This window comes from Cololabis saira, chromosome 21 (assembly GCF_033807715.1).
Source record: "Cololabis saira isolate AMF1-May2022 chromosome 21, fColSai1.1, whole genome shotgun sequence".
Taxonomy (NCBI): domain Eukaryota; kingdom Metazoa; phylum Chordata; class Actinopteri; order Beloniformes; family Belonidae; genus Cololabis; species Cololabis saira.
In genome coordinates this window covers 27,537,423-27,555,399 of record NC_084607.1, presented here as the reverse complement: position 1 = coordinate 27,555,399, position 17,977 = coordinate 27,537,423, and the positions used below count along the sequence as shown (strand labels likewise).

Below are 17,977 nucleotides of genomic sequence, written 5' to 3'. Positions count from 1 at the left end.
TAATAACACTAACCCAAATCAATATCGGAATCGAATCGGATCGAATTAAATCTTGATAATCGATTCTGAATCTTAATCGAATCGATTCTTGACATTTGAATCGATCCCCAGCCCAATCACTGATGTTCCATCCATCTCTCACTCCTCTCACTTCTCCACTTCCTGACAAACCTCCCTCTTCCCATCACTCAACCTATAGATCTATTCCCATCTCTTATTGTTGGCCATCCTTCTTCTCGTCACTTCCTTTTATCTACATATCCATTCCTCACGTCGTCCATTTATCATTTGCGTTTCCAGCGTAGGGAAGGACTTATTAGACGATGCACTCAAGCTCAAGCCAAAAAAAACGAATAAATGCCCCTCAACGGTGCTGCATGAATGAGCACACAACCCTCTGCAGAAACTACCACATGCAGACAATTACTCATATACACACGCACGCAACCACTCAAGACTCAGCCATTGCTTAGCAACACATCCATGCTCTTCTTATAATTCAGGCCTTGTTTGTAGCTTTTAGCAGCGCTCTGTAATGACATGTTTAATGCAGAGTGGTGAATGTGGTGTGCGTGTGTGCGTGTGTGTGTGTGTGTGTGTGTGTGTGTGTGTGTGTGTGTGTGTGTGTGTGTGTGTAGCTTATGAGACAAGTGGAGAAAGAGCGGGGGGCCTGAGGTGGGACAAGGAATGAGTGCCTCTGCAAAGCCCCCTGGAAGGGAAGGAAGGCTGGAGAAGCAGAGGGACTTAACTGAATGAAAGAGAGCAAAAGAAAGAGAGGCAGGTTGAACTGAGAGACAAACAGGGAGAAAGACAGAGAGATTGAGCAAGAGAACTAAAGCTGAGTGACCTTGGTGTCCAGGAATAGCGTGCACAGAGCAGGGATTGCAATGCAGCACAGAGAGCTGGTGGCCTCTCCAAAATACAGACCGTGACATACTAATGATCTATCCACAACATGTTTCTACAGCTCAGGTCAGCCCGGGAAATATGTCTTTGATGTGAAAGAAAACAAATGCTTCAGTATTCACACAAAACCAAAATGAGGAATCACTCGTTCTTGGTTCATTTCACTAAGGGGATCTACGCTCCCTGCAGCCAGTTCTGAGGAAAACCACAGTGGGGAACTTGACACACAAGAGAGAGCAATGTTTATGTAAATATACTTGGTTTCTCCTTGGTATTTCCATTCAAATATAAAACACATAATGACTTGTTTGATGACTTCATTGTATTTCACCGTGCAATCATGTTTAACTTATATCCAGAGAAAAAAGAAGTTAAATACATCAACTCCTTAGTACTTAATATTCCTTCCAGCACTCGTAGTAGCAGCAGTGTAGTAAAGCCAACGTGCAGCAGCAGCAGCACGGCTCTTAAAGGATGGGGAGTTTAAAAGGGTAGTAGACCGCCAGTGATGCACTGACTGAATAAAGAAAAAAAGGTCATTACCTTTAATAGCGGTTTGCAGCAGGGGTCTCTGCGAGTCGGAGGCTCCGCTGGTCTGTTTGCTGGCGCTGCCGTTGTCCCTCTGCCGGGCAACGGCCACGGCAATCCCAACGGGAGGGTGGCGCACCTCGCCGTCCCCCTCCCGACCAAAGGAGCGCGCGCTGTCCGGCCGCTCCTGCTCTCTCTTCAGGTGAGGGGGGGCCCGTATGGCCCCGGAGCTGCCCGACCCCGCCAACCTCTCCCGCTCCCTCTCCCGCTCCCGTTCCTTTTCCCTCTCCCTCATGGCTTCCATCCCCAGGTTGCCCAGGCCGCCGAAAGGCCCCCGCCCGTCTACGATGTGTCTGGAGGAGGCGGGAGATTCGGCGGCAAAGTTCCCGCTGTATTTAATCAGACTCTGCATGGCCGAGACTTCGGTGGACTCTTTATCAGCCCCCCCGCCGTGCTCCCCCCCGGCAGACGCCCCGGGTCTGTAGAGCGTTGACGTGGCGAGGAATCGCCTCTGACCGCCCTCCTCCTCCGCACGCCCGTGTCCGTGCTGGGAGGAGTACGTTTGGGGGGAATGACTGTGCGAGGGCTGGGAGCCGTTGGGCCGGTGGGGAGCTTGAGGGGAGCTGGACTTGTGTGTGTGTGTGGGGTGGCTGTGGGGCGAGGGGAGTGTGTGTCCGTGTTGAGCTGCCAGCGCAGCCATGTGATTGGTGGCGTAGTTCGCCAACGGGCTGATGGAACTCCACTTGGACTCGGCGCCCGACAGCTCCACGCCCATGCGGAGCGAGTGTTTGGAGACCTCCCTGGTTTCTGGGCTCAGCTGTGACTGACCTGAAGACAGAGACGAGTCCTGCCCTCGCTTAGCGAAGGAGCAGATGACGGAGCCTTCCTCCCTTTGATTGCTTAAGTCGCCCGGCTGGGAGAGCCGAGGATGCTCCCTGAGGCTTTTCTCATGAAACCTATAGCTCTCCCGCTCTCTGTCTCTGTCACGTTCTAGTTCTCTGTCTCTCTCCCGCTCCCGCTCTCGTTCTCTGTGTTTGTTGGCGTGTTTGTTGTCCCGGGCCTGGGAAGCGATCTGAATGGGCCCCACCCGCTCGTCATAAACCTCCACAGAAGGCACATACGTAGGTGCGCTGACCCGCTGCTCTCTGATAGACTCCCTGGCTGCGGAGAGGTGTGGCAGCCCCCCGGTGGACGGCTGGAGAGCAGGGGGAAGGACATAGGAGATGTGGAGGGTCCCTGCCGACGTGGCCACCGACTCGTTCCTCCTCTGTCGGTCCGACTGAGAGTTCAAATTATTCAGAACAGAGTTGTGGCGGGGTCGGGAGCCGCCCTCCTCGTCCCGACACCCTCGGTCCGTTTCTGCTCCGTGAAACCTGGCTGCGCCTCCGTCGGGGGGGAACGGGGGCTGCAGGGGGGACAGTCTGTGCCGGGGCTCCACCGTGGGAGGCAGGGGGTGCGACTTTGGCTGGTGGGGGTGGAAGGACCAAGCATCTCTTTCTCGCTCCGCGTCCCGGTCCCTGTCTTTCTCTCGTTCCCGCTCCCTGCCCATCCTGCGCTCCTCCTCGCTCCTCCCATCTTGCGTCAGGTCCACCACACTGTGTGGACGCAGCTCCTCTCGGGATCGTTCTCGCTCCCGTTCCCTCTCCCGTTCTCTTTCCCTCTCTCGTTCTCTCTCCCGTTCCCGTTCTCGATCCCGTTCCCTCTCTATCCGATGAGACCTCTCCCTACCCCCGTCCCGGGACGCCCTCTGGGGGGGCGTGGAGCTGGATGGGGTGGTGGATGAAGCGGACGGGGGATGGAGAGGTGAATGGCTTAAGGAAGACGGCAGGAAGTAACCGTCTGAAACAGAAAAAACACAAACAATCCCACCACGTGAGCACAGGCAAGTTAATCTGCTCCCTCTGTGACATACGGGCTCAGGGGAACAGCAATGTTTGACACAACAGCAATAAGAACAAATACAAAGGGCAGATGTTTATCTGTTTTAGGAGTAAAACTGTGGAACTCATTAGATATCGACCTTAAACTAGCAAACTCAATAAAAGCATACAAGATATTATTCAAAGCAAAGGTAATGGACACATACATAGAAACACAATAAGCAAACAAAGAAGAATGCAAAAATGACAACTTAAATTGGTTTTGTCGGTTTCCTTAGCATCTTTTCACTTTCTGTTTTCAGAGCTATCATAATTATTATTGCTATTCTTACTATTATCATCATTATTATTATTATTATTATTATTATTATTATTATTTTGTGTAGACTTATGATACTTCATTTGTTTTTTTTGTATATTCTATTCTGTTAAAAGGTGGGCAAGATAAGCTTTATGCTTCAAACCCAGACCCAGACCGGTCAAAATAATCACAATGTTGACCAGGGAAAGACCTGTGTTATCTTGTTTGTTGATTTTTGTTTGTGATTGACCGAAATAAATATTAACTAACTAACTGACTGCTACTGATGCAGCGTGTCTGGTAAAAGGAGCCACTTGTCTCCATGGTAATTGTTCCAGCAACTGACCTTTATGGGACTCGTAGAGCGGGTGCTGGGAGAGGGAGTGAGGCTCCAGGTGTCCCAGGGACAGGTAGGGACTGGAGTACAGGCTGCTCGGAAGAGGAGGGTAGCCTGAAGACACAGAAGAGACCAATTATACAGATATAACCTCCAAAACTTGTGCCCCTTAAACGGTGTTATCGTTGCCCCTACTTTGGTGAAAATAAAACTTCCACATCCACCTAATTTAAGAAGGCTGTATGGAGAAACTGAGGATGAATTTCAGATCATTACATCACCCTGAAACACAAGACACTAATGAAATAATACAATCTGATCTTACGATCTTGAAATAAATCTTCCAATTTGAAAGTTCCATGGTTCAGTTTTTGTTTTGTGCAGTTTTGAAACAATCGTCTCACTCCTGTTACATCAGCAGGAGCTGATTTAATACCCGATACTTGAACTGTACTTTCTATTACTAGCAGGTTTAATCATAAACTAACCGACAGAATTACATAAAAATTTCAAGCCAACGTTGAGCTTGATCCAGATAAGAGGTGTTCAAGTTTTGACGTTGATATGGATTAAATAAGTCATACAGATATCTTTTGATGTAGAGCTGGATAAAGTATTTTTAATTTCAGTTCAACATCATATCAAGGACTTTATTTCCGATTCAGCCTCGAGCCGGACACAAATACTGGAGAGCTTCTGCAGGAATTGGGTTGGATTTTCTCGATGAACTCTGCCACACATGCTTCTCATTATGCAGCTGACTGGGAAATTCACCACATGAAGTCAGAAACTCATTTCATGGATGTTTCTGTTTTCACTCGCTGTCCACGAGCGCGGCTTTGGACTGCTACTGCTATCTAACCGATCACTCTGTTATCTCAAATATCAGAAATTGTCAATACTTTCTTACACAAACTCCCCCCTGCTAAGAACATGAAATGGCAGTCAAGATCCAACCTTTTGGTAGATGATCACAGAAAACTAAGGAAACAATCATTAGAAGCAATTTAAGCAAAGGTTAAACATGACATCACTTATTAGTTTAATTGTCAGATAAGTTGTTGATTAATAATTCCAATAATAAGGGGAAATTACACTAAGTCATGTGCTGTCTTTTCCTTCTTCCTTGTTTTTTTTAACAGTTGAGCTGTCACTTGTTGGTGCGTCGGCTTGTGCTGGCGAGCCAGAGTCTGCCCGCCAGCCAGCTGTTGCTCTTAGTGACCAGATCTTAATATAGACACTACTTCTAAAACTTTTTCTGGCAAGGCCCCCTGTGAAAGCCCCAAAAACTCCCCCCAAGTCCAAATGTAATAACATATATCTGTCAATGCAAGAACATCAACAAAGTCTCGTTTATTTTTCCTGCAACTCATTTATTTGACTTCTTTCTCCCCAGGGGGTTTTCTTTCCTCCCCCTATGGGTTGGAACGTAGACGCCAGCTGCTGCCAACATATTATAAAGATGAAAACACCAATGCATTAAATATATTAAAAAACACACCAACAAAAAAACATAGAAAATAAAACAGTTCATGTGCTGAAATACTCAGAGGTATTAAACCATACAGCAACAACAGCAGAGCTAAGTATAAAGCTATCAGTGAGGCAGGTGGTCCACAGTGAGAGTTAACGTGCATCCCAGGCATTTCCAAAAGGCTGCTTCTCAGCCGCTGCCAGGAAACATCTCCAGCTTTTAGAAACTTTATCTGCTATTAAAGCCAGCCATCAGGTATGAAGAATGTCTCGGGTTGTGAAGGATTCATATCAGAGAAAGCGTGGCTGACGGCTTCTTTGGCCGTCAGCCACGAGGGTTTGGGATTCTTTAGCTTCAGATAACAAAAGCATTGATTAGACCTAATCTAACGTCAAGTGTCAAAGTCCATTCATCCTTCATTTATGGTCTTTTACCTAAATATATGGTCAAATAGATTGTGTCTTTGCAGATATGTTTTCTGTTTAGAATAATAAACATGTCATGTATAAACCAATCTCTGCTAATACATTTTTATGTTGTCTAAGATGAAGCGTGGCAGAAAATTATAATAATAATAATAATAATAATAATAATAATAATAAATTGTATTTATATGGCGCCTTTCATGGCACTCAAGGTTGCCGTACAACAACAATACAGTCAATAAAATAATTAAAACAGACTCATAAAAAATATAAACAGACAACTGCTCAGAACCCGTAGCAGAGCAGCCACAAACAGGGGAACATCAGGTCTCATTATGACTAAAGCATCATGATTTATGTCTGTTTTAATCAGAATTATATCCCTTCCAGCACCTTAAAAACTCACTAATTGTCAGTCTTTCTGTGTGGGGTTTGTATGGTCTTCCTAAGCTTCCTCCCACAGTCCAAAAACATGTGTGTCAGATTAATTGGTAAGTTATTAGAAGTGGTGTTGTATGTCCACATGTTTTTATGCCTTTCACCTGAAGAGAGCTGGGACAGGGTCCAGCAGACCCCTCTGAGCCTAAAGAGGAATAAACGGGTAAAGATAAAAGGAGGGATGTGTTATGGTTATCATTTTTGGCTCTTGAAGAGGCTCCTGGTCAGACAATAATTTAGTTACCACAAATGCAATCACTTGTCAGTGCTGTCCCCTTGAACAGCCCTTCAATTAAGGCACGTAAGCTAAAGAAAGGAAGAAAAAAAATTAATCGCATAAAATGTGATTTGTTGTGTTTGGAGAGCTCTAAACAAGATTTGTGTCCCTGAGGCGATGCAATCAGTTTTAAACAAAATCTTAAATGCAATCCATTTGTCCTTCTCCCTTTAGCTTGCCAACATGTGCTGCAGCATACGTCTCCTATCTGACCTTCTGCTCAGGTGAGATTTGATCAGGAGTCAAAGGACACCAGAGAACGAGGAGCGAACTCTGATTCCATCGTTCACTGAAAAGGCTTAAAAAGAGGACAGAGGTACAGACAAGAGACAAGAGAGGACATTTCACGCCACCAAAAACGTGTCTGTGAGCTTACGCCAGGAGAAGAATGTGGAAAAGTGGGACAGGTGTGCTGAAAAAAAAAAAAACAGGCAGATACTAAGTGCCCACTGGACAGGAAGCTATAAAGGAAAAAAAGAAGAAGACAGATAAAGATAGATTATAGTAAGGAAGGACAAGAATAAGTGAACATACTTGTTAAGGAGAGGGGAAGCGCGACACATTTAGGACAGATCTGGAAGCAGAGTTACCCTCTCCTGACACAGAAAGGGAGCAGATTCCCACTGGTATGTAACTAAAAATGTGACGCCACTAGTGTAATTTAATTAGGCACACAGGCAGAAAGAGAAGACAAACAGAATTACAAATCTTTCTTCGAGTTATTCACCTTCGTGAGCATGTGACGCCCACAGCTGAGCCATCTGCAGCCCGCTGGGATTGGCCGATCTGTATGCGGGGTCAGAGGCCAGGGGGGAGGGGCCTGGATAACCTGACAGGAATGGACCGGAGCCTGCCGGGAAGGCTTCACCTAGGAGCACGAACAAAGGCCGTCATGCTCAGAACCACCACAACCAAACAAAAACAACATCAATCCATGTTTATGCAGCACAAGATCACGCTTTTATGTATGCGTTTGGGTGTGGGCTCAGCCGATATAAGATGATTTCACTGAACTGAGCAGCCTGTTGTAATTACATTATTACTGAGCAACCATCCACTCAATTTCAGTAAGAACGACCACAGTCAGACTGCAATCAGAACAGAAGAACAGTTAATGTCACTGTGGACTAAAACCACAATCATCGCAACAGAAAAGGAACCGCAAGGCCCGACGAAGAGGAAACTTTCTCTCTTGTGAGTGTGTGATTTAATGCGCTAGCAATGTTGGATCGAAGCATCTCCAAATGTAAATGGCAGACACATATCGTCAGATGAGTCACTGCGTCTAAAAAAGTCAACTGGGGAGCTCTTTTTCCGCAATTTAGTCGCACGTACAAACTGAAGTGTGTTTTGTTTTGTGTGATCAGCAGAGCAAAACTGAAAAATGTTCACAACCTTACATGATAGAGGATCCAAACCTCTGCAATCGGAGACATTTGAACCACAGACCAGAGAATATATTTTCCTTGACAGACGCAATAACCCGACGCGTGTTTTGGAATCAAGCACAGAGCAGAATAAGTAAAGGTTGAGCTTAGACTCCCTGTGATTGTGAGTGTAAAAACAGACTGCTGCAGTCAGAAGTGGATGGGATCCAAGCGAATACTAAACATGGGCAGATAAAGGCTGTCGAAAGCAAACACTAAACACGGATAGATAAAGGCTGTTGAAAGCATCTGCACTTTAATCAAAGCACATTACAGCACACACTCTGCCATTACGACCAGTTCCACCACCGAATCATTGATCAGTTTCATCCTCGTAAAACTAATCCACGTGATAGGGTTATCAATTGTGTTTCTTAAGACTCCACCCTCTTCATGTTTGGAATCTGACCATCAGCAAACTGGTAACCTTTGAACCTCCCTGCCTCTTCCAATCACAACTCTATAGTTGGAAAAGGCTTCATGTTTGGCTGAGAGCCCTCCACCCCACCGCTGCCACCGTCCAGGCCCATTACTGAACGCACCGCAGAGCCATTACCCTGATAAAACCAACCATGTGTGTAGGGGAAAGGGTGCTGTCAGTGTATGGGCAAAGGGGGAAGGGACGGAGTGTGTGAGTGTGAGTGTGTGTGTGTGTATTAGTCCTGTGGGAATCTGGGAGACATGCTGTGCTTGCCGAGTTCCCCCTGCATCTAAATCAGTACATTAAAACTGCAGTCCGTCAGCGCCTACACACACAAACACACACACACACACACGCACAGGCTCATGAACACAGGCAGCATTTTAAATCAATACCAAATGCAGCTTTCCAATTAATCACAGAGGTGTGTATGCACACATACAGCAGTAATGCACTGTGCCTTTATTCTCTGCTCTAAAAATATTGTGTAGGTGGAACCTTCCACACCCAGCTCTATTAGACAAGGATTTATTAGAGTCTCTACATGTTTGTGTGCGTGCATGCGTGGGCTTGTGCTGCATGTGTGTGCTCTGACGGTAACTTTATGTTTGTGGCTGCACTATGATCACACATGTGCAAACAGATCTGTGTGGGTCTGCCATGCCTTTTGAGACACAGACACTGCAAAAGCTACTGCAAAAGCTACTGCAAAAGCTATAAAAAAAGACACGCACAAGTACATGCATAAAAAACAATCTACATTTACAACTTAGGCATGTATAATTTACCCAGCTCCACCTATTTACCTCCAAAAAATACTCTGCTTACTAGCATTTAATCCCCTCCATCGTTTCCTGTGAATTCCATGACATATTAAAGGCAGAAAATATGTTAATGCCACCATAAATAGATTGTGTAATTCATCTAAAACAAGGACAGTAAAAACCTCAAATATAGTTTTACTACAGTGCTTCACACCATGGGACCATGTGCATCAGTCTACGTGTTGATGGCCTTAAAAGCTCATTCACACCTATAACGCACTTTGTAATTGTTGCATGGTGTGTGTGTGTGTGTGTGTGTGTGTGTGTGTGTGTGTGTGTGTGTGTGTGTGTGTATGTGTGTGTGTTTCAGTGTGCAGAACAGTACAAAGTCATACCCTCCTGACAAACACATAAACAGAATACTTAAACAACCACCACCTGTCAAGGATGTTGAAGGCCCGGTAGGATGTCAGCAGTTTCCATCTCTTCGGGCCAAACACTGGGGACCCACAAACATAAACACACACACACACACACACACTCATGCACACACACACTTCATCTCAGCATCACAAAAGCCTTCAACTTTATTGCAAAAACACATACAGAAGATTATGGTTTAAAAACCAAAACAACAACTAAAATAACCATAATAATAAGAATATAAAAACTAAAATATCTACAATCCCTCTTTCCAGGAATAGTTTAGGCGAGAGGTAAAAAAAAAAAAAAAAAAGGGAGGGGAACAATGAGACAAAACATGTGCACGGCTTGTTCCAGAAGCAACATCCAAATGTTAGCTGAGAGGGAAATGTTCTTTTAAATGTTTTGAAATTGCTCTTTCATTACCTCCCTCCCTCTTTCCCTCAGCCCTTTTCCTTCCTCTCTCTTTCCCTTCCCACCCTTTGCCATACACACCACACACAAACACACCACATGCATATACACAACATTTGGCTCCGAGTTCAGAAGACTGTTAGTTTGCCATATTGGAATAAGCAAGCTGCCAAAAGAAACTTGCCCCCTGACTTGCAGCACATTTTAAGCCTCCATTTTCAAATCCTTGTAAGAATTGCACCTCGACATCAGAGGAAAGGTGGCCTGCTACAGATCAATTTTGATTGAGAGGCCACAGCGTATCTGGCGCATAAAAACACCCACAAAGACATAAAAAAAGAAAAAGCTGTGAATGGAAATCGATATAAGTATATGTAGTGAAACAGTAAAGTCTCAAAACCAAAACACACAGAGAACAAAAAAAGAAAAGAAAAAGAAAATGAGAGAGAAAAATCTGGTATAAAAGTCTGCCACACTCACCACAAACACCTACACACACTCTGTGTACCCATCTGTTATCCATCAGAGGTACTCAGAGAAGGGTTAGCTGGGGGGGGATCTCTATTGATCTCTGGTTTTTATTCCCTGCAAAAACACATTCAAACAGTAAAAGTCGGCCGTGTTATCCATCTCTGCCGCTGATAACTGGCTCAGTGACACTGGCAGCCATTAATCCTCCCTGGAAAGCCGGAAGAAAAGCCACCACAGACATAAGCGAGGATGTGCAGGCTTGCATACATGTCTGCTCAACAAGACTACAAGGCTGTAGCCCAAGGTTTGATCATTTCTTAGAGTGATATTTCAGTGAATTGAGTTAAACTTGAATTAAAGTGGAAAGGGGAAGGGAGAGTCAGTACATTTCCACTAGCAGGAGTTCAGGGTAAACCCGCCAGACTGGAACCTTGAACAGGGCAGAACATCTTCTCAGCCCGTTGGGCGGGCGTGTCTGCATGACACTGTAGCACCACACAAGAACCCTTGACTGAACAAATAACACGGCCGACCAGGAGGTGGTAACACACATCTATTGCTGCTTACAAACCACCAGCAGCATAAAAGGAAACAAAAAGGAAGAATGCAGCAAAAGAATAAAGACATGAAGAAACACATAAACAAGAGATGCTACTACCCAGTCATTGGTGTAATGTGCCAACAAAAGCTGAAATGATTCACAGGTCCAGCCCTTATTTTTGTCTTTTAATCTCCAGCTTCATCAAATGCACTTGTAGCAAAATGTCTCCGGTCCAAATGGCTCAAATGAACCTAATTCAGAAATCCTGATTTTCAAAGAACCCTCGTCAAGAGGTTCCTGTTGGCCAACCTGAGTACCTCTCCTAGTACAGGGACGTCTTATTGCCCCCACAAACATTCCTGAATGCCTCTTTTGCGAGCTTGGTCCTGGTAAAGGAGACAATGATCCGGCCCTGAAAAAACTACCTGGAACTCCTGCTGGAAAACGCCCCAAGTGTTTCCCTTGAAACAACCAGTGTTTGTTGTAGGACAGTACAGATCACTCACAACAAACAAATACTGAGAAAATAGACTACTGGGCTGCGTGATACTTCTGTGATGGAAGATTTGGGAAAAGTACTGCCAATAGAAACTTAGAAATATTAAGATGAACTAGGAGAAACGGGTGCCTTAAACAGAGTCCCAGCTCAAACCAATGAAATCAGAAAGGAGAAGCAAATAAATTCCGGTATCAAAAAGCAAAAATGTGTGCCTGATGATGTCACTGTTTTGAAAAGTAACTAATAGGACTAGTGGAAAAGTAGGTTAAAGTAAGTAAAATATAGGCCAGTCCCACAATAACTCCAAATGTGATGTTACAAAGGTAAATTGAGTCAAACATTTGACATTTCTGGTAAGGGTGGGTGATATGCGCAAAGATTAATATCCTGCTATTGTCGGGCTGAATAAAAGACACTGTAAATATAAATAATAATAAAATGTATTTTATATGAATTCGTTTGAATGGTAGATTTAAATTTTGATACACAAATATCACAGGCCCCTACATATAACAGATAACACGATATCTGATCGTTTTCTTGGAATTTGACAATCACATTTCCGCATATGGCTCTAACAAGCTCTATAAGATGTGACATTAAGCAACTAATATTAGAGAAGAAAACTTGGTTATAGACTTAGAAATAAGAGAAAAGCAGCTCTACTAGAGGGGGGTAGAGGGGGCCCGTCCCAAAGCAACATTACTGTAAGTGTATGTCTATAGCCCCTTTTACATTGGCGAATATCCCACGTTTAACGTGCAGATCCAGCGTGCCGTGTTCCCCGTTTACATTGGCCAGGGCGTGTTGAGCTGCCCCCGAACAACTCGCCTCCGAGGGTTTTTTATTTTATTTATTTATAAAAAATAAGGACACAGCTGATGAGAGTAACAGCAGCAGGAAGTCACAGGTTGGATCTATATTTGCAAGACAAGTAAGTGGAGAAGGAGATCCAGGAGCTGCTCAGCCTCGGAGCTGAGGACGCCGTGACCCGGCGGATGTCCGGAACCACAAAGGATGGTCCATTGTTTGAACAACTGGACACAAAAATGACAAGCTGGGTCTTTGCAAGAAGCAGATCCCGAAGCAAATCCAGCAATATTAGCGAGATCCAATCTTAAAACGCCTTATATCACTTTATATTCTCTTTTAAACATCAATATATATTATAACAGCAATATCCTGCCCAACCCTAATCTCTCTTAAACTCAAATGAGATGTATCAATTAATGTCAGAAGTTTTAACATTTTTAGTCACAACTTTAGACATATGGCTCATGTCATGCTTTTAATATATGTTAGTTTAAGAGTACATAGACTTTTTAAAAGATGTATTTAAAAAGTGTGTTAAAAGGTTACTCTAGTTTGGGATCCTGTCATCATACTATGTGTCACTCTTGGGCAATCCACCATGTTGGTGGCTCCATGTTTGGTTCTTTACGTCCATTGACAATTGCTACAAAATTCCCTGTTTATATTTGTTGTATTACTTGTATTTTGCTGTACAAGTTGGACATGTCATGGTTAGACACTACTATATCTAACCAACACTGTTTCACATAGCTGGGATTTAGGGGGGAAAAAATAATTAATTTGATGTTTTCACATTAAATGTGCACGTAATCATGTGCACATTCGTTTATGCAGTTAAGCTGTGTAAGATGACTAGATACTATTCATAGACAAATGAATACACATTGGACTAGGGGTGGGGATCGATTCAAGTGCCAAAAAAATTTATTCGATTCCGATTCAGAACCGATTATCACGATTCGATTTGGATTAGTGTTTTCAAGCATTTTTTTTAGCCATTACCTGAATTACATGACTCTGTAGTTATGCACCATAATAAAACTAGCATTAAACTTGACACCATGTTCACGGTTTCACGCTACGTGCATGCGTGATTTAAATGGCGCGACTACTGGGATTAAAGTTCACCAGCCAAAAATATAAGAAGAAAACGATCTTGAGACAGACCAATCGATTTTTAGGAATAAATATAAAAATCGATTTAAAAATCGGAGAATCGATTTTTTCAGCACAGACCTACATTTGACCACACATATCTTTGTAACAGTGACAGTGCTCAAACAGCTTGATGACATGATGGTTTCCACTTCCTGTACTCATCCTTTTGTGAAGTCCACATGTGCCTCAAGAGATTTTTACCCACAAACTGCTTGAGTGTGTATAAGCATTCACATCACAAACAAGATAAGAAAACCTGTCATATGACAGGTAAAATCAGTGCCGCAGTCTTTGGGATCTCATATGGATCAAAAAAACAATTTGTTATTCAACTGTTGTCATCCAATGTTTATTTTTTTCGCTTTTTATATCTCATCTCTCAACTTCCAATATCAATTTTTGTGGTTAACATGACTGCACTGTCCCATAATGCAACAGGATTTGCCACACCCCAATAATAATAATAAAAACAAACTAATACAGCTAAATTACACGTTTTAATTACACCAGGAACCAATAGATCACTAACTTTTTATGGGCTCTTTTTAGGGCTCACATATGCCACCAGAACATAGGTGTTGTTTACAAATGTTTTTAACCATACATTAACATGGTATGATGAATACTAATGTATAAATAGGAATATTACTAAATTAATGGATGTGACAGAGAGCGTTTTGATCAAAAACCATCTATTATAATGTTGTGAAACAAAGCTTTCAAGTAAATGTAATGTTTTTTCCATCTTTCAGACATATCCACCTGGTTTAAATCACAAAAATGTGCTCATATTTAACAGTATCACCAGTAAAAGAAAAAGAAAAATAGACTGCAGACTATGCAGCCTTAGAGACTACAGTGTTACAAAATATCTGTACCTGAAGAAATTAAAAGGAACCTAAATCCAGTAACCCCAAAAGCCACCTTAAACTGTCAGAAAGACATCCAGCTAATGTTTCGTTCCAATTTACTCTGTGAAACTTAGTACAAAAGTTCCTCTGACAGCTGAATGGAAAACACACCTCGTGAGCGTTTGAGCCTTGCCGTGCCATGCTCGAATCTCCCGAGAAGACGGCAGGTGGGATTTTGACAACAGTCCTCGATACCAGTGAATCGGGATCACACTCACGTCAGGCGCATGCACACAGAAGCATGAGGTGTGGCAAGCACGGCTTGGTGGTGACACACTTAAACAAACACATTCAAGAATAAACATGCTTGTGACAATTGTGCTCTCGACTGCAGCACTGAATAATTTCAATCTTAGTTAAAAATGTATGACTGCCTAAAATCAGTCCAAACATAAAAACACTTGATGTGCAAAGGTTTTTAAAAAACTTAAGGCCGTTATCAGGAGGTTATCATTGGTAACGTGACTAAGCTTCCCTACATGAGTGCACGTCTATTCAAATCAATGCTAGGGGGGGGATTTTCAACTCAATACAGATATCAAACATGCAGGTCATCTTTGGAGCTAAACAGTGCACACCCTGTATCTCAGCGTGAGCTGCTTTTTACTTTCCTAACACCTCCAAACCAGCTCTCTGCGTCTCTTTCATGTTGTTGCACAGAATTTCACCTCAATGCCTGGCGGAGGGTGGGGGAATATTATTTAGCTTATGTAATGGAATACAGAGATTCACCGTCCAGGCAAAAAAGGCAGTCAGACAGCATGGTGTGTGACCTTTGTATGCTGGAGGATGTTGTTTGTGTTAAATCGAGGGTTCTGGCGGAGAGAATGACTTAGCTAATGCTTCAGGTATTTCAACATGCCACAGCATGCTTGATCTCACACATACACACACAGTTCCATCGCTCTCGTGTTTGACAGCTGCATATGAGTTTTGTATATGTCCGTGTGCGTGAGTGTGTCGTTTATCTGTGTCTGACAGGTTTATTGTAGCAGGGCAGCAGTGCCTTATGCATTCTCTTAAGGGGCTGTTTTCTCTCCTGAAGGCTTCGATTAATCTGCGCAGGAAAAAGTCCGAGCCACATCTTCAATCCACACACACACACACATATAGGTCTGGGTCTTGAATAAATACATGCGCACACCGCCAGATTTATTTAAACAGAAACACTCTTGAAGAAGAGGTGGTGGCGATATCCCCAGCCCACCCTTCAGCCTGTATGAAAAATTGAAAATGAGCAAACGACTGAAGAGTTACCACATTTTTGCAGCTGGCGTATGAATGTGTTGTGGTCAGAAGAAATCTCTTCCTTTCCTTCTGTATAGTCCCAAGGGGAAACCCCAACTCTATCTGCACTAAGCACAATCACATGCCCCTACACACACAAGACCTCAATCCTCCCATCTGCATTCATACACTCACATACACACAGACGAGCTCAGCTCTCAACCTTTTAAAAAGACAAAAAAAAAAACCCTTCCTACCTTAGAGATTGCACCCATTTAGTTTCCCCTTTTTCCATTTGTCCTGAGTCATTTCCATCTTTTTCTACTGACCTTCCCTCTCCAGACTCGCCACAACACCCACACACATTTCATTCTCATCTTCCGCTGCTCCCTGAATAGTTTCCCAGATAAGAAACGCTGCCACTTGTGACATTTTTGTCTCATTTACCATGCATTTGTTCCAAACTCTATCTACAACTATGTCCAACTGTCTGATATCCCACAGCCATGTTTCCAATCTAGCATTCGTCGTTTTTTTTGGGGGGGTTTTGTAAGAAAGAAAGAAAAAAATACCACTGTGCTTTACATTTCCCACAGCTTCATCAAAATTGACTAATTTTGGATAAAAATGTAAGTATTTGTGGAAAAATAGAAACAGACCCCTTAGCATTATAGTCAACAATTAAAATCTAAAAAGAGGTTTTATTATTTAATCTCCACACCAAAGTGTATTTTGAATTCTTGATGCATTGTGCTCACTATGAAATATTCTGCTCCCACTGCAGTATTTCACAGTTATGGGAAATAGAAGCATCTCTGGCCTTGTCTCCTCACTGTATTTTCATATCAGGGGGTCTGACGGCTGCTGCTCTCAGACACAAGAGGGAAAGAAGGGGAGGATGAGGACAGATGGCCTCAATCTGGTGATGGAAACACCGGCAGACCTCCAGTAAACACAAGACCAGATACAGCCATTTCACATCAATAAAACAGAGACTATAACTAATCGTGTTTATGTATAGGCTTTGTGAATAAAGAGGAATGGGGGCTAATTTTTTAATGCAGGTGGATGTCTTCACAAGTGCCAGTTTTCAGGACAAATGTTGAACTATTTTCAGCTTGGCGGTGCATTTAAAGCAAATGGATAGCTTTACTGACTTAAAAAAAAAAAAGGAGAACAATATTAAGGAGACTCGTGGGAAATAAGTGAACTGGTGTCTATAAACAATCAGCTCTTTTATCAAGGACTCAGCCAAAAACAACTCTGCAAAAAAATGTCTGAAATTCCAATTGACCCACAAACAAAAACAGCAGCGAGCTTTTTTTTTTGTTCTTCTTTTATTGAACAGCAGGTCCTTGACAATACCATTTATTGCAATTAAACTGGTACATTATGAACATTTGTAATCGTTTGGTAATTATTATGTAATAAGGTGGCACATCAGTATTACAAACATGGGAACTGAGTTCGCGATTGGTTTTGGTTAATGTTATGTGTGGGGATTTGATATTGAGGAGTGCCATAAAGCTAAATGAACTGTATCGTGCAGTGGTCTGTTTCAGTGAGCACAGGCTGGGAGTGCGAGCAGGGGAGATGAGAGCCAGAGAGTGATAAGGTCAGTGTGTGGACGGAATAAAAAGTATCATTTTTAAACTACCAATCTAGCCAGGAACAGTGGACAGCGTTCCCACACAGACCCACACAATCCTAGTTACACTTGTAATTTGCTCTATACAGGCACTGCTGCGCACACACCGCAAGCAGTTTTCAGCTCGTTTCAGAGCAACGGGAGGGCAAAACGTTAGAAAAATAACACAATTCAAACTGAAACGTGTTCCCGCAGCAAAGACTTTTAACCGTACATTGAAGACAATAAATCTACAAATGTAAAACCACCAGTAGAGAATAATCAACACTCATCTAGAGCCACAAAATTTGCACAACAGACTGCGCCCTGATACATCCCTTTACCACAATATACCCATCAATCATCCAAACGCCACCTACTGTGAACCGATTTCATCTGTGACACTTTTTCATGTTTGTGTGCGAGTCGAGTGTGTGGGCTTTGTCGGCATGTGAAATTAACACTTTGTCAGAGCCCTGCAAGCACTACATCACCCAAAGACCATTTACCTTTCCCTCCAAAGCAATGCACTGAAACCACACTCAAAGATGGGGACGAGGAAGCGCTTCTAAAAGTGAAATCTGTGGGTTAACCCCTGAAAGAAACCAAAGACTTGCAAGTGCATCTCTATCTGCAGCTTCATGACTTCAAAGTGATGTAAGTTACTTGATGAGAGCTTTTGTAAGACTTTCCATTTTCTAGTAGACATATCTTT

At 43.2% G+C, this 17,977-nt stretch overlaps 1 protein-coding gene across 4 annotated transcripts in view; it reads right to left on the bottom strand.

The window, feature by feature from the left end:
* Nucleotides 1–17,977, bottom strand: part of tnrc18 (trinucleotide repeat containing 18) — a 50,899-nt gene that overhangs the window by 29,854 nt on the left and 3,068 nt on the right. For 3 of the 4 annotated variants that reach the window (XM_061710940.1, XM_061710941.1, XM_061710942.1), the window contains exons 3-5: nt 7,294–7,434; nt 3,962–4,066; nt 1,450–3,273 (exon numbers count right to left, since the gene is read on the bottom strand). In XM_061710940.1, the coding sequence (XP_061566924.1) occupies nt 1,450–3,273; nt 3,962–4,066; nt 7,294–7,434 (2,070 nt within the window). The remainder of the gene's footprint in view (nt 1–1,449; nt 3,274–3,961; nt 4,067–7,293; nt 7,435–17,977) is intronic. The other variant, XM_061710943.1, reaches the window with a different exon arrangement.